General features: G+C 37.2%; 1 protein-coding gene across 1 annotated transcript in view; it reads right to left on the reverse strand.

The window, feature by feature from the left end:
- Positions 1-22,837, reverse strand: part of GABRG3 (gamma-aminobutyric acid type A receptor subunit gamma3) — a 286,455-nt gene that overhangs the window by 20,473 nt on the left and 243,145 nt on the right. Inside the window, exon 6 of the mRNA XM_042810309.1 lies at positions 15,370-15,507. Coding sequence (XP_042666243.1) covers positions 15,370-15,507 — 138 coding nt within the window. The remainder of the gene's footprint in view (positions 1-15,369; positions 15,508-22,837) is intronic.

Raw genomic sequence — 22,837 nt, forward strand, 5'->3', positions numbered from 1 at the left:
AGGTTGGACGGGGTCCTGGGCAACCTGATCTGAATGTGTGTGTTTGGCGGCCCTGCTAGGCAGGGGGGTTGGAACTACATGATCCTTGAGGTCCCTTCCAACCCGGGTGATTCTGTGATTCTGTGATTCTGTGATCTGAAGCTTTTAATTTGTCTACAATATTTCTAGTATCTACAATAAGACTTGGATGGATATGAACAAGAAGAATTCTAATTCTAAATCTAAATCTGTAGCTCTAAATCAGGTATGTTCTGTTTTCAGTTGTCAATTGTACATATTTTCCCTTGTCAGACTTTTCTGGAAGAGAACTGCCATTCTTTTTAGCCTGGCCTGCTAAATGAGGCTCTCTCAGTGATTGTCTAGGGTAATTCTTTAAACAAGTTCATATTGAAACCAGTAGAATGCAATGTTAAGAGCAGAAACTTTCCTTTTTGTTCTCTGTGTTGAGTAAGGAGTCTTTCAGTACAGAGTGGTGCACTGTTAATGCAGATTGCCTTGATTTTCTCTGCAGGAGCCTATCAAGTCTCACAATGCCTGAAGCTCTGCCAACACAGAATAACACACTTTTGGCAGTTCCCTTCAGATAGCAGTGAATGACAAAAGTTGAAATGGTAAAACCTTTGTGGTTGTTGCATTTAGGAGGTTGTTTGTTTGTATGTGATAAAACAAGAATCCTCCTTTCTTGATTTTCATCCAAAGTTTTGCTAGACTCAGTGGCCTTTACTGAATTTATCCACTTCTTGATTTAGAAAAAAGGTTCCCCAGGGCATTTTTTTTCCCTATATTTTATTTGCAGACAATAGAATCATAGAATCATTAAGGTTGGAAAACAACACTAAGATCATCTAGTCCAACCATCAACCGCTCACCACTATGACCACTAAATCATGCCATTTAGTGTGACATCTAACCTTTTCTTGACCACCTCCAGGGATGGTAACTCCACACCTCCATGGGCAGCCTGTTCCAATATTTCACCACTTTTTCTGAGGAGAAAGTTTTCCTAATATCCAGCCTGAGCCTCCCCGTGAACCACTTAAATCGATTCCCTCTTGTTCTATCTCTAGTTATATTGGAAAAGAAACTCATCCTGACTGTCAAGGTTTTGTGTTTTGTTGTTTTTCAGTATTCCACTCACAACATCATGTAGTGCACTGAGGGTTAAAGTGTTAATGCTCAATTTCCAGGTACCTATTTGTATACATCATGGAAGTCATGGTATTTGGCCCTTCTGGATGGGGAGGTCTCTTACTGCCTTGCAGTGGGTGCTGGACGGTGCTTTCCTAGCCGTACCAAGCTTTTCAGATTTGACTCAGTCTCAGGAACTCTCCCTCTCACCAATTTTATTTGATTTATTAGTCTCAATGTCAATTAGATTGTATTATCTTGTGTTATCTTGCATTCCGGTATCATAGTGGGTAAAATAAGTTTTCCTCCATAGATTGTTGCTGCTGTTGTTTTTTCCTTCCTTGAGCCCAGCTCCCCTCTCCCTGTCACTTTTCCATTTTCCTTCCCATTTTGTTGGGCTGGGAGGGGGGGGGGGGGGGGGCATAGATTGTCACAGGCATAGATTGATCTAGTTAACTCCGTGACACCTTACCACAATCTCCTTTCATTCCTACCATCCTACAATCCTATTGGTATTTGAGCTCAGTGATCAGTACTCAGTATGATCACTTAGCACCAAATGCTATGAAAAAATAAGAAACTTTGCCGTGGGGCTCACAGGTATTTTCTTGACAGCAGAGAATTATTGATATCTGAGTGTCTTGGACTCCCTTCTAGGCTTTCAACAGAACTGTAGTGTTTCCACCAAGCGTATTATATTTTGCGTCATTCCAAAGCCTTTTCTCAGAGCTGACTTCCTAGTTGTTCTACACAAAGAGGTCCCACGTCAGGTCTCCAGCTTCTCAACCCCTCCAAGCCTCCTCATTATTGCGCTACACCCTAGTCATTCAAATATGGCACTGATGCAATGGCATTAGTGCCCAACTACCCACAGCTTTCTGATCTTTTAAGATTGTTTAATTAATTTATTAATGAACTGTGAACAGCAATGAGGCAAAATCACCATATGAGACATTCTTTCTGGCTAATTACTGTTAGAGAAAACTGGAAAATATTCACTTCTTCCTGGACATACAGGGCATTATTATGTGTCTTTTTCTGTGATCTCTTGACACTTAACACACTTGTGGACTGGGCCCACAAATTCCTCAAACACAGAAGAAGGTGAGGGATTTTCCCTGTAGAGCCAAACCTCTGGATTTATTAACTCTACGGTACAAGCTCTTCCCTGCATGCCTCAGTTCACAGGGTGACCTCACACAGGCAGAGTGAAGACATTTAAAACTTTGCTAGCTTTCTTTCTCAAAATGGTTTATTTCAATATACATTTATTTTCACTATTTTGTAATGTTTCAATTCATTCCTTCTTCTTTAATATTTTGGAAGCATGATTTCTTTGGATGCTCATGTGCTTTGAATAAGAAACTAAGCATTAAACAGAATTCCCCACCAACCAAAACTTTTAAAATCTTAGATATTTAACAGAGAGGCAGAAGATGAAACCATAGTGTTGGAAACACTGGAGTATGTCTGTTTATGATTGACATCTTTGGATTACTAGTTTCAGGAAAAAGTGAGAAGAGGTCTAAACATTTCCAGGTGCTTAAGTATTCATTGAATAAAATTATATCAGACTTTAATGATGTTTGGGTGGTTGAATATGTTTGATTAATAGCACTGCCATTTTTCATTATTAATGCTAAGGTTGTCAACTTAGCGAAAATCTGAACTGGAAAATCAAAGCTAGAAATCATCAGAGATCCTGTGATACTAATGCTTGAGGCTGCATTTACATGGAACTGCAGAGGGAGAAAATTTTGCTCTTTCATCAATAAAAACAGTACGTGTTTCCACAGACACTGTTATAAAAAGACATTCCAGTTTTGGTTTATCTCTGGTTGATTCTTCCATAACTTTAATTTTTTTTTATTTTCCTTAAGTATATTTAACTGCTACTAGATGCAAATCTCAAAATTTCTACATTGCAGCAGAACAAAATAATTTTTCTTTCTTCCATTTTATTCCTTCAGCCTCCGATTCTTTAAACCATTTTATATTTTTTTAGTGAAAAAAAAGACATAAATACACCTACAGAGGAAAATAAGTACATTTTAACTACATACAGTAAAAATGCTGAGGCTGAAAATATGTTTCCATGTCTTTTTATGAAGTAGATGAACTTAAGTAAAATGTTTTTAGATACTATATTGTGATTGACTGTTACTTTTACATTTGCCTCAGCCTGGTGCAAGTTACTGCACTGGATTCAAGGTTGAGAGAACCCAGTACCTTACTTCCTTTATTTCTCCATGTTTTCCTGATTTTAGAGGTCTTCTTATAATATATACCTACTTGTAAATCACATTCCCGAAGGGTCCCTAGAAGTAGGATGAAAATAAAAGCAAGTCTACATCTTTAAGCTTACTGAATTGATTTTGTAGCACGAAAATCTGGAGACGCCAAAAGATTAATTATTTTCTAAAGAGAGAAAGGAGTAGAGGCAGGAAAGTCTTTAAAAGTTCACTTTCTCATTTAACCATTTAAAAATAAGTTTGGTTTTCTCTTATTGATAGTGATATAATTATCCAATGTTGATAACTGGACACCTGATGACATGAAGCGGTGAGTAATGGGAAAAACAATGAAGAACTGGAAAGGAGAGAAAAAAAGAAAGAGGCCTAAAGGGTAGGTGTGGAAAGCAGAGTTGCCTTTGATATGTCAGAGTGGAACCAGCAGAAAACTGATCTATGCAGAGATAACCTTGCATTTCTGATCACATCCGAACAGGCACAGTGAGGTTATTAGTGATCTCCACTATTTATGATGTGTCTTCGCTGATTTGACCCAATATCAGGAGCCATAAACTACTTTTGATGAAACACATCCCATTCCATGTTTAAAATTTTAAGATCGTAATTAAGAAATAAGATAGGCTAAATATTTCATCCCCTTTGTGGTTAGCATCTCACTCTCAAATTCACCTTGACTGTTGCCAAATGGATGTACTGTTATTTGTTTAGTATTTGCTAAATAGCTTCAATGAATAATTTAACTACACCATTATTAAGAAGTCCTTTATGATTTGTAGACCAAAACTTCATTATCTGTGCCTTAACCAGATGACAGCTTTCCTAAATGGGAAGTAACAAATGACTTTAAGAACAAAGCAAACATGAAGCAATAACAATGGCAAACCCATGTGATAATGTGCACAAAGATTTATGAACTACATGAATCAAAATGACAAGTTCTATAAAAAATATTTAACATTATTTTTTTCTTTTTTTCTTATTCCATTCTACCCCGGAATGACTTATGGCCTTCTTTACTTAGAGAAACTCAAATTAAACAATTTCTGAAGAGCATAACTCTAAAATTACATCATTTCGTATAGCTGAGGATTGCTAAAAGTGATAACAGCATCTTTCAATGATCTTCTGAGATCAGAACTGAGCTTACAATAGCCAGACAATCAATTCAATATTTTTTTGAGTCATTACCAATTATAAAAATACATTAAATAGTAATTATAGGGTTTTACAGAAATCTTATTGTCAAAGACATATTGGCTCAAGAAAAGCTGAATTGTAGGTTTCAAAAACATTCTTTTTGTTTTGTTTTGTTTTCCAGCACTGGAAAGAAGGGCTTTTGGATGCCAATGAGTTTGCAATGCCAGTATCCTTCAAGAAATTATTACTTCCATAAATTGCAGCACTTGAGAACTGGTTTGTTTCTTGTCAGTTAGTTAAATACTTCAGGAAGCAGTAGAGAAAATGCACTTTTACTCATGAATTTGGAGACTCACAAAAGAGGTTCATCTTCAGGAATTCAGTTATGCAGAATTTAACTTACAATGCAATGCTTAATAAGGTATCAGCATGCTTCAAACAGTCTTAGGAAATTTTATTCTTTTAATCTCATATGAATATATAGGAGTAATTTTCTCTTTCCTCAGAAGGACTGAGAACCAGGTTTAGACTAATCACTCACATTTCAGAAATTGTTTGAGTAAAGGGCATAAAAAGGATGTTATGAAAAACAGGAGCAACGGAAAATATATTTTTTGCTATGTTTTCTGAACTTCTTAAAACTTTTCCTGTTTTAAGATGTTTGCTGTGGTTTTGTTGCTGTTTTGCACAGAAGGATTAAACCTATATGAAATGCAGTTTTAAGTTTGATGACAACAGAAAAACATTTCACAATTTCACATTTCATTATATTGTAAGAAATCCTCCATCCAGAAATGATAGAATATTTATTGGCATCATATAATCTTTTCTCTGCAAATTCCACAATGGATCTGATTTTTGAATGCATGACATTAAAGAATGGGATTAAGCCTGTGCTCTGAAGTGAGTCATGAGAATACATCTGTGCAAAAGGAGCTACTGCTTTCTCTAGTGACATGTCTGAAACCAAAGCTACACCTGTAAAGTGCAGTGTAGAGTGGCAAGACCAAATCAGCTGTCAGCTACTTTAAGTGCTGCTAGAGGAAGCTTAAGGTCAGCTCTACATCCTTGCTAAAGTTCTCTGGGGGAGATGGAGGGAAATGTCATCAACTCAGTATTGACAGCACTCTTCAGGGATACACTTCATGCAGAAAGTGTAGTCCTGCTGCACAACATAGCCTCCCTGCTTCAATGTCTCTGGTGGCTTCAAACAGAAAAATAGCTCAGGATTGCTCCTTGAAGGTTTCTGATGAGGCCTGGCCCAAGAGCAGATGCAACTTGGAGGCAACCTGAATAGCAAATAATTAAATAAATTCCAAGTGTGTAAAACATGAAGTCCAGAGCCTGCTGAGGATATGCTTTAAGCACTGTGGAGAACTATTCAAGGACTCAGTTTTTCCAGAAGGGCTCTTAAAGATGTGGCTTTAAGAATTAACCTTTCTATTCACATAAATAAAAAGAAGTTACAAAGAAGTTTTTTTCACATTTGAACATGCTTTTCTTTTCATACCTTTTTGTGTTAACACAGGTAACATTTAGCAAGTTTTCATCTTTTTGAAGGAAGTAGTTAGGAAAATCAATTGACACTTTTTGTCTTAGAAGAAGAACTGAAGAATAAGGATAAAACAAAAGAACATGGGCTGGGAGTTGATAAGGTGAAACTACTTGAAAGTACTACAAAAGACATTTGAACTAATGTTTTGTGCTAAGAGATGTGCCATATTAATTGATATAATATTAACAGTGTTTATTTCCTAGGAGTTATCCTCACTTTAAAAAAACATGACAAGATGATAAGAATTTCAAATCAGAGTGGACCAAGGCAAAGATTAAAACTATGATCAACAAATTTGACTTCAGCTTTGCCTGAAGTTTTTCATGATTCTGAGAAGTGAACAACTACTATATGAAGATGGATAGGAAATTAAGAACATTTTTAACATTCGTGTTTCATAGCTGCATGCAACTAGTGAATGATGCATTTTTTTTTTCTCTTCAAGCTGCTTTATAATTCTTCTGTGATTCTCCTACTTCATTAATCTTACAAAACTTAGGTTTTGAACCAATAGTACTGAAGGAATAATTTGGCACAATGTTTACAGTATGCAAAAGACATGCCTGAAGCTGTGAACATGAGGAGCAGGAAACTCTTTAGATGCTTTTTCCACTCTAACTGCTCCTACATGTAGGAGCCTGCAATTAAGTGCAATACTGAATTGAATTAGAATGTGGGTGGTGGTTCTGTACTTCTCAGATAAAAATCTTTAACTCAACTAAAAATATGTTGTTTTCCTTATATACAGAACTATACATGATTTTGTTCAGGGCAGGAGATCGCAAGGTCCAAGAATATACTTGAAAAAATTGAATAAGCAGTTACAGACACTTATACAACTAAAACAAACATAGCCGAGGATTGTTTCTGTTAAAGAAAGATAAGGTAGATGAGATTGCATAACATTTGCTCTGCGGATGAACATAGCTAAAACCAGTTTTCCAAATGCCAGTCTTCGGACATCATATCAGAATGATAATTTTAATCTTCCCCTCAACTGGGTATAAGTTCAAGATTATAATTTTATGAAAAACAGGGAAAGATTTTCTAAGCGAGGCTGACAAAAATCTACCCCATTATCATGCAAAATTTTTCTACATAAGGATATTGGCTACTATTATAGTTCCACCAATGGTTAGTATGACAAAATGTAGTAAGACCAAACAGACTTAATTGCAAGGCTCATTCAAGTAGGCAACGTATTCAGGAAGATTCATCTGCTCAGAAGCATAGGGACGCTGGCAGAATTCTGTAGAAGTCACTGGCTTTTCTGAGATCTTTGCCTACTTTCTGATACACTTGAGATCATGTGTTTCCCCCCCTGGAAGTAATGAAACTCTATCCCTCACCTTCAGTTTTTCTCAAGCTGACTATAATTACTTTCTCTGATGTAATGAGTGATAGTCTATTTTGGTATCTTCTGCCAAGTTTATTTTATAAACACCACAATGAATTATGACTGATGCCAGCCCAGATTTCTGTCACTGCCAAATGTGATGCAAGTGGCAAGGGTTCACCTCTCGTTTGCTGTGATACGCTGTGGTAGCCCTGGTTATGATAGGCTTCCTCACATTTCAGAAGGGCTTCAGGTAATCCTATATCAATATTTTGATTGTATTCACTAGAAGGAACTTTGGAAACTTCCTAAGCACTTTTTTCCTAGTGCGTACTATTCCCTTAGTTACCTGATAGCATAGCTCTTACCTGCCAACCTGCGGCAGGTAATGTAACAATGCACATTGCCTTCAATAGATGTTAGATAAATCCAGAATTGGGCAATTAATCATTGAGGGGATTTTGGTTCTTGACGGTGTAATTAGAAAGAAAGAGGTGTTGACTGAAATGGAGTTGAAATGAATGAGACTTGAATGTTGTGAATACTACCTGCCGAAAAGGATCCTAGAAGTAAAAAAGGTATCACCATCATCATAGGGTAGGAATCAGGAAATACAACTCTGATGTGAAAGAATAAATGCTAATTTTAGGGAAAACTTGCCAAAATGTAACCAGTACGTGCTACAGTTCTTCAAGGCATGGCAAACTAAAATCTAAAAAGTCACCTAGCATCTTTCTGCTACATGTGAATAATCAACCCACTTTGTATCTTAAAATTCTCATTATGATTGTAGATTAAGCAGTGAATAAAACAGACAATATCCTGCGCAATACTATGGGTTTTAAATTAAATGCAATTGCTTCTGAAAGACTTTTAGATAACATTGTAGCAACCTTGGGAAAAGGCCAAACCTTCACAGTTTGTGTTAATATAAAACTTTTGATTGCGTTAATCCTAAATCATCAATACAGCACTCTAATGGCACTGAAGTAGGAATAAAAGCCAGGAGAGCCACAGATAAAACATTTTCAATAGAGGAGTGAATGAGAATATTAATTCAAGAACATTATAAAGTTAGACACATATGAAACTTCCAAAATAAGGAGCTATCAGGTAAAAACCCTGCTGAAGAAAAAGCTAATGGGAAAATGAAAACATTACATAATTTTCCACATAAGTGAAAATCTTTAAGAAGGACAACTTGAAATCCATATCAAGAGCAATGGGGATTTTTTTTATTTTTTAGGGAAAAATAACTTCCTACTGAAATTTTCCCTAAAAAAATAGGTGGGCAAAAACCTGCCTCTGATGTTTCCATTGTCTACCTTTTTTCCTTTTGCTTTCACCAAAAAATAAAGATCCTTTATTTCTAATCTCTCTCTCCACTTGCCTATACATGAAACACTGCAATATTGTCCCCACAAGACAAAGAATAAAAATGAAGCCAGTTATGTATGCAGTCCTGCCACTCATAAAATATGAAAAGGAATAAAACCCACTCAACCAGCTTTGATAATCATTTGCATTGTTCCTAAACAGAAGATGGAAAGTGTTTCTAGAGCATGATGTACTTACCCCGATGTCACCTTACTGTTAAGCTGAGTTTTCTTAGTGAGTGACCGAAGAATTACTTAGAGAAGTGCATTAAACACCCAATTTCAGACTTCCACATAGCAAAGCCTGATCTAAGGCCAACAACAGTGGAAAGTTTCATTAACTATGAATAGTTAATACATATACAAAACAATACAATAGTTAATAGTCTACAATAGGCTATGGATCAAATTATCAACCACTCTCTTCAAAATCTACCTTACTATGAGCTTTGGGAGATGTTTTTGTAATGAGACAGGCAAGTGCTGGATTTTCAGGGCAATATAAAAGTTTTGATTCTTATAAGCATCAGTTACACCTTATTAGAAGTATTATTAATAATCATCCATTTCATTACTGTATTTCCAACCTGAGAAGGTGATGGCAAACTTACCAGAATTGTACACAAACAAAGTGTACAATATCAGAGCAAGATGAAGTGCTGTAAAAAAAATAGAAGTTCAAATTTCACTTAGAAAAACTACAGCTTATCCAAAATATTTGTTCTGATTTACTATCATTTGATGTGTCAATATATTTTAAAAGTCAATACAGACACAGTTGATTTTCTCTGCTAAACTGGGATTTGACGTACCACAAATATTGTATCAGAGATAAAAAGTCAGTGAACAGATTATTGCTAAATCTTCTTATAAACAGACTTTCTGTTTTCTCATAAATAGATGTTAACTGTCAGAAAAAAAATCTTATGGCATTCAGTCATTCCAGAGAGTATGACTAAGCTGGGGGTCTACACAGTGAGCCCCTCCCTGACCAGGATGGGTGCAGGTGTGGTCCTGTGTGGCTGAGCTGTAGCACTGCCCTGGCTGCAGCTGAGCATGGAAGGCACAGAGCAGCCTTTGCAGATGAGGCTCAGTGCTTCATGACCTAAACTCTGCTGACTTTTTGAATATTTTAGGCAGCCGAGCGCCAAAATTGTTTTCAAAACAGAAATTGAAATCTAAGGAACTTATGGTCTGTCCACATCATAAAATAAATGTGACAGATTTAAGTGGGGTCTCTGAGTCAAAGCTTTGTACTTGGCTTCCAGGTGAGGTAAAGTCTGAGCTGAACCATCATCTTCACTGATCTTCTCATGCATCTAACATGGCAAATGTCTTTGTGAAAAATAGGACAGTTCAGGCCCAAATCAGTCTGTGTCATATAACTGATTCCCAGGCATGGCTCAGGAGTGAGCATGTGCCAGGGACCATCCCCACCACGCATGCGGTTGGTGTGTAGGCAAACTGCTTGGAAAGTAAGATAGCTCCTTTGCGTTCAGCATACAGTTGACATCAATGCCCAGGATAGTTGCCATGCATGTTCCATTTATTGCTGTAAACACAACATTCGAGCACAGCACATCCATTTTGCTCTCCAGGCAGGGTAGACATTTTGCATATTTCTTAAAGCCTTAAAGTTTGCACATCTTTCTCACTTCATCTCTCTCTGCATTCTCAAGAAGCTATGAATCTAGACATAAATTCAGACCCCAGTGTTCAAGAGCCTAAGGACAGCTACAGTAACAATCACACCTATCAGATATAAAAGAAGATCCTGCAATTGTGACAGTGGGTTATACTTGAAGCCTAAATAGGCCAAGGGAGGTAGGTATGTCAGGACCAAAGAATGAAGAGCAGAGGAACAGAGAATTCTTCCACCAAAAGCATTTTTGGTTCTATCCCTTCATAGAGTGTAAGACTAACTTGAGATTGATTCTTTCCACACACAGATGGGTGAGACATACAGAGGCACTGGGTGAAAGCAAGCTCTGAGCTGCTAGAATCCAGCTGTACCTGCACTCACGCATTCAGATTTAAAAACAAAACCAAAAACCCCAATCATCTTTCTCTCTCCTTCAGTGCTCACATCAGTCAGGAAGGAAGGAACTCTACCTGGAATAATGCCAACACAGAGTAGATGCCTGATGAGGTCTTGAAAATATAGCCTAACAATTAAAGCATTTGAGTTTATGTGATACCCTAGCAGAAAGAGGCCAGGTCCTTGCAATGCTATGTAGGTAAAGATCTGCATTGTTTTCAAATTACTTGAGGCATCTGTCTGCTTCAGAATGTTATCTGATTAACAGCAGTCTGTGCTGAATGGCCAACTGAGGCAAATCCCAATAAATTGGGTTTGAGAAAGAAAAAAAACAAACATTTGTCTTGAGAACACACAAATGACTCTGGGAAAGTGATAGTCTTCAGAAAAACCTGGAGAGTGTCAGCTAATCTTTGTTTCCACGTAACCCACCCCTTAACCTGATGGGAGCTCCCACAGTGAAATTTGGCTTTGCTTCAAAAATGTATATATTCCTTTTCTCTCCTACCAGAAGCTGTTTATGTAGGTACTTTAATCTTCTTAAAATACAAGCAGTGTTTGCTTTCTTATTTTTATTCCAGGATAGCATTTTACTTGCCATTTAATGTCTCCTTAAACAGACTGTGCACTTTAAATTATTTTGTTACTAGCATTTTCCCACACAGCTTCACATAAATGCGTGAAAACAGATACTGACCTTGCTTTGTGGCACTGTGACATAGGGTTGAGAAAATCATCTAAACTGAGATCCACGCTGAAACAACTTCAAAATATTTCAAAATATACAATACAGTTTAGAAGTTGTATGACAAGAAGACTCCATTCATCATCATTCATCTGCTATTTGCAAAGGTATACCTGTTTATGGCAGCAATTATGGCTATTTATTGCGCCTGGATTTTGATGGGGATTGTTCAGGAGGTGCAGTAATACTGTCTATCTGGTTCTCTGCATTTATTTTCTAATGATCTGCTACTAGCGATTTTAAATTGAGCACAGTGTTGTTTTCTATTTCTGTTGTATTAGCTTGAACATATTTATGCAAAGGCTCCTTTGGACTGCAAAAATCTCTCAGGCTACAGGCATCTGAAGAACATAAATAGAACTTGTATGGTGCAAAGAAGTTTTCAAGTAAATGAAAGTGAGATTCAGTAGCTGCAAGGTCTTTGTGTTTATCTAGGAGTGTAAAAAATCGAGTGGCTTAAAGAGAATGAATGGGCTTTCCGTGGAGGAGATTATAGCAGAAAAGCACAAGCAACACTACAGCTCACTCCATAACATTTACCTGTAGATTCCTTCACAATTCTGAGAATGTTGTGGGTTTGTTTTGTTTTGTGTTTTTTTTTTTTTTTTTTTTGGTTTGGTTTGCTTTCCTTTGCTCAAATTCTAGGATTCTAAGATATACTGCAAATACACAGTGTGCTTTTAAGCACGATGCTCTCTTTCTGACTCCTATTTTTCTGATCACCCTTCCAATAGCTGATCAGCAATTTTAAAATTTCAGGTTTTTTTCTTTATTTACATTTCCTGCCCCTTTTTTTTTTTTTTTTTTTTTTTTACTAAAACAAAAAAAACAGTACCATGTAGCTTAATATTCCCCCTAGTTTAATTATCTTTGTCAACCTTACTTGACATTGTAGTAAGAGAAGTGCTCTTGTTACGGTATTTGAGTACCTTGCCAGATGGCAACAGTGTGGGAATTCTCCCATAACTGTGAATTAGTTTGATAGGACCTGACAGTGAGAGCTTACTTAGAGTGGAGGACAAAGGTGCTTGGCCACAGCACCAGCAGAGTGAGCTCAGTTGTGTAGATTATGTTTGTACCTTAGCATGAAATGCAGTAATCATCCTCAAGAAAAAAGTTTTGAGTATCTCTTCTAGATGGCAGTGAGGACTTTCCCTGGTTGTCAGATTATTGTAAGAGAGAACAGCCCCCTTGCAAAAGCAAAACACGCTACTGTGTTAATGCTTTGCCTTGCTGGCACACAGCAAGAAGTGATAGAGCTTCTTATCTTGCTCAAACATCAGAAACAGTCTTTGCTATGGCTGATTTCCTACTTGCATAATTCCTAATTTGCCCAGGATTAACATAAAGGTTATACAGATATTTGGAGGGAAAAAAAAAAGTTTGGAAAGACTGAAAGAACATCAATTAGCAGAACTCTGCTGAGTACAGAATCTAGTCATTTTGTGGCCAAAATGAACTGGCTTATAGGAAAAAAAAAAAAAAAAAAAAAGAAACAACCAAAAGAAAATCAGCATGTTGCTGTGTGGTCAATGTGGTCCGTCTTCATTATCACTGTAACTGCTGAAAAGTAGCTTAAAAAGGCATATCTGAACTAGATACAGGCAGGTAACACTGTGGTAGTTCCCGTACTGTAGATGAGCAAACACTTTAGTGAGAAATAATAGTGTCATAAAACAGCAGAAGGGTGTAAGTTAGATGTGAAAAAAAAAGATGTTAGGCTTTTGAATCCATCTCCTGCTACTGCAGGACCATTCCCTGCAGTACATTTTCTCATATTTTGTCTAGTCTGCTTGTTAATGCCCTGCATAATAGTAAATTTCATAATTTCCCTTAGGAGGAACAGATGACACTTTAGTACCTCTCCCTGTCAGGAAGCTGCTGTTGGTATCTTGCCTGCTTTCATTTTCCCAGCTCCATCTTGTTACTCCTAACAATTACCTGAATAACACTATAAATAATGCTGCTCTTTTTATCCCAGCTCTGCAGTGAGATGGCAGCTGGTGGAACATCTATAGGTTCCCAGAGGGTAATCCATGGGAACTAGTTATTCTGGGAAGCAGCCCAAAATCAAGGGTGTTCTATACTTGCAGTGTTGCAAGGTCAGCCCCAGTGCAGCCTCCTTTTCATACATTTACTTCTGTGCTCAGAATAGATAGTTGTAGAGTTATTTTAAATTTTGCCTCTGAGACATATTCCATAGGTCCAGGTGGACTTTGTGTCCCACCCTCCATTTTGAGAATCATGCTGTAGCACAAGGCACACTCATGTTTTTCCAATGTACCATTTAGTTTTCCCTAGTCCTGGTTCTGGGTTGCTCCTAATAGTAAATAACGGTAATATTCAGTAAATCTGGCATTGAAAATACCTTGGAAAGCAATGAAAATACCCCTGGAGAGTTTATTATAAAAAATAATTTAAAATAATCAAGTCCATGTGCAAACTCAACATCCTGTTTTTCATATATTTATTGACTGAGAGCCCCTTTTCAGTCACCTGCTGGCCATACGAGCAAATATTTTTTCTACCTAATAGTACCAGTAGGTTATCTGACCCATGTATTTTACATAGTTTCTCCCAGCGTGCTTTCCACAGCCTCCTGACAAGTTTCATTTAGTTTTGTTTACAGTGTTTGAATAAACGCCAGTCTGCCAAAACACTTCAGCCACTATTCTCCTGTTCTGCTCTCCTAATAACTTTAGGAGAACAGAAGTGTCATGATGGCTCCAGTAGGTACAATTCAACACTGCACTATAAAAATGAGTGAATATAGGCAGCAATAGCAATAATAGGAGAAACACACTGTCAGTTCATTCATCTTAAAGGAACTTGATGCACACAAAAAAGAGTGTGGGAAAAACTTTTTTTTGTTTTTGTTCCAAGTTAACAATTTACTCCCTTGAAAGAAACCTAAAAATGCTTTTGTCCTGTGCAAATCAAGAGGTTGGTAGGTCTATTTACTTACCAAGACACTATCAACATCTTAATATGGCCAGCTGTGTAATTCTTCCTGCAAGTGAATTTAGCAGCTCTTCATTCAAACTGAAGATAGCATCACTCCGGATATGAGCAAAGCAGGAATAGTAGACCTTTCCTATTCCTTCTGATGACCAGCAGTGCCTGCATACTTTGGCACCAAGTACATGCTTGACTTTGTATCACTAACAGACATAGGTTTAGTGACTCAGTCAGTCAGGTTGGTGAGTGGATTTGATAATCTTGAAAGATTTCTCCAACCTATATGCTTCTATATACAGATATTTTAATGATTCACCAACTCCCGGTCCAACTTATGGCTCATTCACCTGAATTAGCATTCCTGAGAAAAATGCAGGCTACAGAGATTTATATCAATAATAGAAGAAAATGCTTATGTTTGCTACATTTTGCTCTGCTAAATAACAAACCCGAAATACTCACTAAAGCTTTAGTGATGCTTCATTACAAAAAGGATCCAGTCCTGAGAATAAATTACTAATGTTAGTTGGTAGGACATGACCTACCATCAGTGATTTCAGAGACTAATCATTTTTTTATTGGCCTCAGTGTTTCCCAAACAGTAACAGAGTACTGCCTAAATTAGAATAGCTAATAATAATAACAATAGGATTTTTAAAAATTTGCCATCAGTTAAGCAGGTGTTTACTTTCAGCAGGTTCCTCCTATGACTCAAAGAAGACTTCACCAACTGATGACTATGGAGCTCACTGCAGAGTCTGAGTAACCACAAAGCTTAATTCAATCATAGATAAAGCATACACTCTTTGAATTTTATAAGTTTTATAAGTTTTGCTATTCTTACCTGCAGAGGTGTTCACAATTTCTGAAGTATTTCTGAGACCCATAAAGTCAAACTGATAGAGTCTCCAAGATTTCTGGTCAGCAGCTTCCACTGAGTTTTTTCTCCATCTGTAAATCATTTCTTCTTTAGGATAGCCATCTGAAAATAATTAAATAAGTATCATTTCATTAAAAAAAAAGAAGAAAAAAAAAAAAAAAGGTGACGCACAACAGTATCTGTTTGCTGATTCAGAGATATTTGAGAATAACTAAATTTCCGATCTGACACCTAGTGATTTTGTCAGCATAGTTCAACTGAAGAGTAGTAAGGCACACAAAAATAGAGATGTAATTCCAGGAAAACTATGAATTTCCACAATTATTTTTTTTATTTTCCTCAATGGAGAAAAAGTATGATTGGTTCTATCAGAAGTAGATCTCTTCAGAGATGTCACTGATTATACTAATTAGCGGTCTGGACACAGTACATTTACTGCTTTACATATACACTGAAAAAGTAGGGCAAATTATATTATTAAAAAAAAAGTCGAGGAAAGCTGAAAGTTTAAAAAGTGAAGATAGACATAATGCAGTGTGTGCTACTATACTTTCGAAATTAACTCAAAACAGTGCAAAAAAAAAAAACAAAACACATTTTTAATTAGCTTGAGATTTTTAAAGTGATTATGTTATCTTCTTATTCTAAAGGCCATAATAATTAATGAGGCCTCACCTGACCTACACAGCTGAAATAGCTTCTAAATGTCTTTATCAATTTAGTACTCAGAAGCCACAGTTAATTCTCATGCCAATATTTAATTTCCTTTTTTGTTAGACTGGCGTTTTTCAGTAGAAGTCCAAAAACAATTTGTCAACTAGTACTAATCATAATAGAAGACAATCTAGAAAACAACGGTATGCCCATGCCAGTTAAGACTAGACTGTTCTCTAATGCATAATCCAATATACTTCTATTCATCTAATAATTAATGTAGTAGATGTAGATTACAAAGCAAATTAAAAGCCTAACAATAACAAAGACAGTTAATATAAATATCTCATCAGTATTTTGAATACTAATACACTTGGTTTTTGAGTTGCAAAACTGCTTCTCTGGTCATGGTGCTCTTTCTTGACATTTTCTCATATGTGTCTTCTTTGTCTTGTTTAAAATTCCACCCTGCTGGGCACTGTTGTAAGGTGTGCATGACTTCATTTATTCTTCTTTACACAGCAAGAAAAATACCCACAAGTCCCTCAATTCTAACCTGCAGAAAATAACTATGTGTTAATTCAAATGTAATATCCACATATTGTCCATGAATGTGAATAAAGAAACGACGCATGAGGAACCTAAGTGGACAACAAAAACAAGCTCTGCCATTCTCCACAACAACTCTTGTTGCCAAGCAATTTTCACTGCCAATTTTGTTGTGCCAGGCTGTGAGACTGATTCAAAGGTTAATTTTTTTTTGGCTGGCATAAGATGCAGACGCACAGTGAAAGAACAGAAAACTTTGCAGGATCTCCAAGCTTTAACCGTGAATCCCCTAAATTTGTTTTAATCATAGAATCATAGAATGTCCTGGATTGAAAAGGACCACAACGATCATCTAGTTTCAACCCCCTGCTATGTGCAGAGTTGCCAACCAGCAGACCAGGCTGCCCAGAGCCACATCCAGCCTGGCCTTGAATGCCTCCAGGGATGGGGCATCCACAGCCTCCTTGGGCAACCTGTTCCAGTGTGTCACCACCCTCTGTGTGAAAAACTTCCTCCTGATATCTAACCTAAACCTTCCCTGCCTTAGTTTAAAAACGATCCCCCTTGCCTTATCACTGTCCACCCATATAAACAGTTGTTCCACCTCTTGTTTATACACTCCATGTACTGGAAGGCCACAACGAGGTCTTCCAAGAGCCTTCTCTTCTTCAAGCTAAACAGTCCCAGTTCCCTCAACCTTTCCTCATAGGAGAGGTGCTCCAGCCCTCCGATCATCTTACTGGCCCTCCTTTGGACCCGCTCCAAGAGCTCCATATGCTTCTTTTGCTGGAGGCCCCAGGCCTGGACACAGCACTCCAGATGGGGCCTCACAAGAGCTGAGTAAAGGGGGACAACCACCTCCATCTTCCTGCTGGACAACTTTTTTTAATGCAGCCCATTAAGCCTGGCTGCTATTTGAGAAAGCCTCTGATCACCTGCTAAACAAACAATGTGTAACTGAAAGCCTCAGGAGCCTTCCCAAATCGGCTTTATTTGGAAACTTTTGTTTCTACATTTCAGAAAGAAAGAGGTATCAAATCCCCCCCGGTCATGTTGCGGCAGCTATGCCCTCATGCTAAGAGGCTGAGGCAGAATTGCCCCTTCCCTGTAAAGCTGTTATGGAACCACAAGGGTGTATGCGCTGGGTCCTAATCCTACCTCCTAGCATGGATTTATGTCCTGATACAGAGGAAAGGAAATCACTGCTCTCTTGCAATCAGTACACCAGCTTGATGCAGAACTTGTTGCCCAAATTGTGAATGTACAGATTTTGTAGTAGGCAGTAGATGGGGCCCCTTTTCTCAAATGAATTCTAAAATATTCCTTCATTAAAATCACATTGACTACATGAAAATACTAGGGTCTTTAAAACTGAGATTGCATTTGCAATACGTCAGGATAAATTTGATCAGCAAGATAGAACATCAGAGAAGATAAGATTTTATTTGGCCACACAGACTTCAGTAATATTTTGAAAGGAAAGAACAGTACAGGGAGATTTTTGACCTTTCTTTTTCATCTTATGGCTAGCCCACCAAAAATCAATTACAGTAATATGGGAAACTCTGTTACATAGCTGTTTGTTCCTGTATGAGTAGCATGCAGTGAAGTGCAAGTTCCTTCAGTACTGTAGTTCTTCTAAAACTCTATTCCTACTGTAGTTCTGACTAAACAGAGACAGCTTTAACTTGGGAATGACTACTTTAAGTATTACTTATCGTCACTAAATAGTAAGGAACTGACTCCAGAAGATGAGCATGCCCTTTAATCCACAGATACTGACATCTGCTCTTACAATGGCTATATTATGGCTATATTACATCAAAAGAGAGAATTATTACTGATGCAATGAGAGTTGTTTCAGCCTGTAACTGTTATTATGTTCTGCTCCTGCGCTCAGTGACTTCACTTCTGCACTCATTTCAAGGGTATAATATTTCCTATGGAATAATGAATGACACATCTGTTTGGACAATATATCACAACAAAGATTCATCTAACTTACAGAATGGGCTATGGAGAACAGCTGTTGGTATGGTGATGATGGTATGCAGTATTTCTTGTAGATAGCCTAATTGCTTCTAGCCCTCTAAATGGTTCATTTTACAACATTATAAGACCTGGAGACCTCGGTGCTTCTAGAAGAAAACATAACTTCTTCTATTCAGCCTGCAACACAACTAAGAGCATATTATCTATAGAAATATCTGTTTTCTTGCACTTTACCAGCTTGACAAATTACAGTAAATTACCTTAAATTTTTGACCTTATGGCATCAAGCCATCCATGCTGAACAAATTGCTACCAAGTGCATTTAAACTGGGAGATTGCTTTAGGATATGCCACCACCATACCGTGGTGGAGCAATGCTTCAGGAGGGCAAGACGGCTTTTCAGTGGTTGCAGTCAGTCGGCACGGGAAACAGCTGGGGAAGCAGATGACGCTAACAACAAATTGACACTGTGTTACAGCTGCTAAGCTTCTGATAATATGCAACTCTGGAACTTCTCAACCCACGACCTTCAATTTCTCAGACATTAATTTATTTGAGTGTCTCTGTTCTTTTTTTTTTTTTTTTTTTTTTTGATTGTTGTTCTGTATGTTCTGTTGCAGCTATTCTTCCAAAGCTTTTAGTTTTATATGCCACTATGTAAGAATTTCAGAAAGCACCTTGACCATTTGGATTTTTTTAAGATTGGCATTACATGCATTTTGAGTAAATTAAAATGGAGTGAAGAACATATTTTTCTACAGTTAATTTTTAAGAACATTCTGGGAAGTATCCATATAATTGCTATTCATGAATACCAATGATTGGTACCTTGAAGCTTTACTTAAAGGCTTAAACATACACATTTTCAAAATGTACCACCAATTTTAATCCCAGTAAAACAAACATTGATAAGTAATAAATGCACTTTCTGCTGTTTTGGAGGTGAACCTGCAATAACAGAATGCCAAATTGTTATGACAACCTGCGAGATTCTGTGAATTTCATTTTATTTCCCTTCTGTTATTGGAATAATTGAACAAATGTTACCATAGCTTCTCACATCACCACATCATTTATAATGGATAGGTTAAAAACAGTGGACAGTTAAAAATAGTCATTCTCCCTGCTCATATAAATTCATTTCCTATGGAGATTAGGTTTTGCAGAACTCTCGACCAAACCACCAGAGAAACGGTCAAGGCCAGAAACATGTCCAGGCTGGATGTGAGGCTTATGCAGTCACAAGGTAGTGGAGAAAAACGGTGTAAAGTGGCACTTGAAGCACATCTGCTGTAGGAGTCAGCCCTGATGGAAAATCAGCAACTTCCGTAATAGAAGCATTGACATATCCGTGCTATTAGTAGTACACATGCCTCTAAACCTTGATTTCCTCAGTGCTGTTTCTGCTCTGGGCATCTCAGAACAGCAGATGATTTCTACATGTCACTTCTCTTTCTGTTTTAATGGTCCTATTTCAGTAAGATTGTAGAGATGGGAGGAAGGTACTGGAAAGGGGGTCGTACTGACAAGAGGCTGGGACAACTAGAAGTTTTACATACCACTTGAAACATACTACTTGACATTGTTTTCACTAAAAATAGTAAAAATGAGAGAGAAGGAGAAGAATGTCTTCCAGCTTTTCAGACATAACTTTACTGCTGGTTCCTCAGACTTTGTATTCAAATATTACACAGGCAGAACATGCTTGTAGCAGGAAGAATAATGCAAAAATGAAACTCATCTCTCCTTCCTAGCCCAGAGCATGTAATGATGAGCTAATGAAAGCAGCAGCAAAGCTGAAAATATGGGGAAGCACAAAAGGAAGGATCAGTTCAGTTAAGTATCTGCCAAGAGGCTGATGCTTGTGACTGTAGTATATATCTGAAATACATAGCTGGATTCTAGGAAGGTTCTGCTTTTCCACAAATGTTTGATATATTCAAAATCAGAAAAGAGCGTGAGCTGGCAGATAAGCTGTCACCATCTGCTTTTGCTCAGCTTATATCATAGACATGGAGAGAGGATGGCAGATTCAACTGCTGCTGATGAACATGCTTCAGACGGAGAGCATGTCCTGACAAAATTAGAGGCAAGCCACTAGAAGCAGCCCTTTATGCCTGGCAGCCAGCTGCTTCCAGTCACACTTTGCTTCCTCTGAGCTAACCAGTAAACTCTTCTTCTGGCTAACTGGGAGACCTCAGTCAGTATAGCCTCAACCAAAGAGGATTATGAAGTCCAGGAATGCACTTTTCTCTGATACCAAGGATGACAAATCAGAAGCATTCACAAAAGCTGCCTGAGCTCTCTCTCTTGCTAGCATCTTTATAAATACACCATTGGCAAGCAAAATTGCATTTTTAAATCCAAAATTCTCAGCGTTTTGGGGGAAGAGGCTTCTCAGTAATCTAATCCTGTACCTGTCTGGTGTTTGTTCTTAAAAGGTGGGCATGCTTTAAACTGAGAGAATCCTGGAAGTTTCCTTAAAGGTTCTGCTCACTTAGATCTCATGACTGCCTACACATAATAGATATAATCAGATGGAAGAAAGAGAAACGGTCTAGTTCAACTTGTTTAAAATAGAACAAAATAAAAAAGAGGTGATACAGAAACTTTGTTGTGCTTTTTCAGTAGGAACCCATTGGGGAAGATTGAAGCAGAAGTAATAGAAAGAGTACTGAGACATTTCACTGTGTATACTGAAGACCTACATTAAAAAAAAAAAAAAAAGCAAAAAAACCAACAAACTCTTAATTTAATGCAGATTGTGTTTTCTCTGCTCACAAATGAAGGTGATTACCTTTTTTTCTTGCTCACTGATTTAGAAAGAAAAAAGAAAAAAGCAGAGATATTTTAAAAGACAGCTATAATAATAAAGATAGATGAGAATGCTGTGAAGATAGCTTTAAAATCTGAAGTGATTTATTTCAGCAGTTGTAGATAATTACACTTAGGTGATAACTACGGCAATCACAGATGTTATTCTTTTGCCCTGTTTGCTTGCATTAGCAACTGACACCTTATTAGCTGTACATTAGCCCATGAAAGATATCAACCAACATATCAACCAACATAACCATAACCGCAGAATAATGGAACTGCCCCAAATGTAAAGGATGCATCTTCTAATGAAGAATTTTTCTACCTAAAAGTGTATTTTAATATGATTGTAATACTACTTTGGCTATGAACAAGAGAATGCAGAACCTGTCAACAACATGGTTAATTATCTTAACTATTAATGCTTAATTATCTTTTTGACTCTGGACTAATCTTGATTTTTGAGAGGAGTGCTAGATGCAGGTACAATTCACTGGTACATTATGCGGCAGCTTAGCTTTTGAGAGGAATGGATGGCATCAATGCATTTTTTGGGCATTCAAAATAGAAGAGGAAAAGAAGAGTGCTGCTATCAGCTAGAGAGGAAGGATTTTCTGATAAGCAGATCTTGCAGGAGATAAACATTTTCCTTTCTTTCTTTTTTTTTTTTTTTTTTTTTTTTTTTTGGCTACTCATAGACCAATTTTAATCTTGCCTCAGAGAAAACAACAAAGCTAATAAAAAGGTGCAAATTAGAAGAGAATGAAGAAAAAAGAACAAACAAGACTGGACTGAGAAGACAGACAAGCTTTCCACTGAAAACATTTAGAGATGTGGCTTTTCTGCTGGTTCACTTTCTGAAATAATCTGTTTTGTTGTATTGTTGAGATTGTTTTTAATCTAACAGCTACTTCTCATGGATGGGTGCTAAGATTTGATCACAAACAGCCTAAGTAGAGCAAAGCCCCTACTCCAAGTATAACTTCCTAAAATATAAGTGGAATGGCTTGAAATCGTATTCAGAAACTAAGGCAGTTTTGTTGCACAATCATACCTTTGCACTCTGTCCTTATGCCCATCGATCAATTTTCCTTCTGATTCATTTGCAATTGGTAACAACAGTGACTTGTTTTTAGAAAATTGTTGTTTTTATTACATACTGATATAATTACAATTTTCTATTGTACTGCAAATGACTTCACCTTTTCTGAAAAAAAACCAAACCCAAGCCACCAAAACAACAAAAGTTTTGTCATTCATCTTATCTTAATGTTTTGCTATGCACTTTTATTAATGTACTTATTTTTACCGCTTGCTTTTATTTGGGAGACAATATTCAGAAGCCTTGCATGCAGCAATTGCTTTTGCCTATCTCCTTGCATTACTCTGGCTAGCAGACTATCCCATAAATTATTCCAC

The sequence above is a fragment of the Centrocercus urophasianus genome, unplaced genomic scaffold, assembly GCF_019232065.1.
Source record: "Centrocercus urophasianus isolate 14NV4802_14NV808 unplaced genomic scaffold, USGS_Curo_1.0 seq_12, whole genome shotgun sequence".
Taxonomy (NCBI): Eukaryota; Metazoa; Chordata; class Aves; order Galliformes; family Phasianidae; genus Centrocercus; species Centrocercus urophasianus.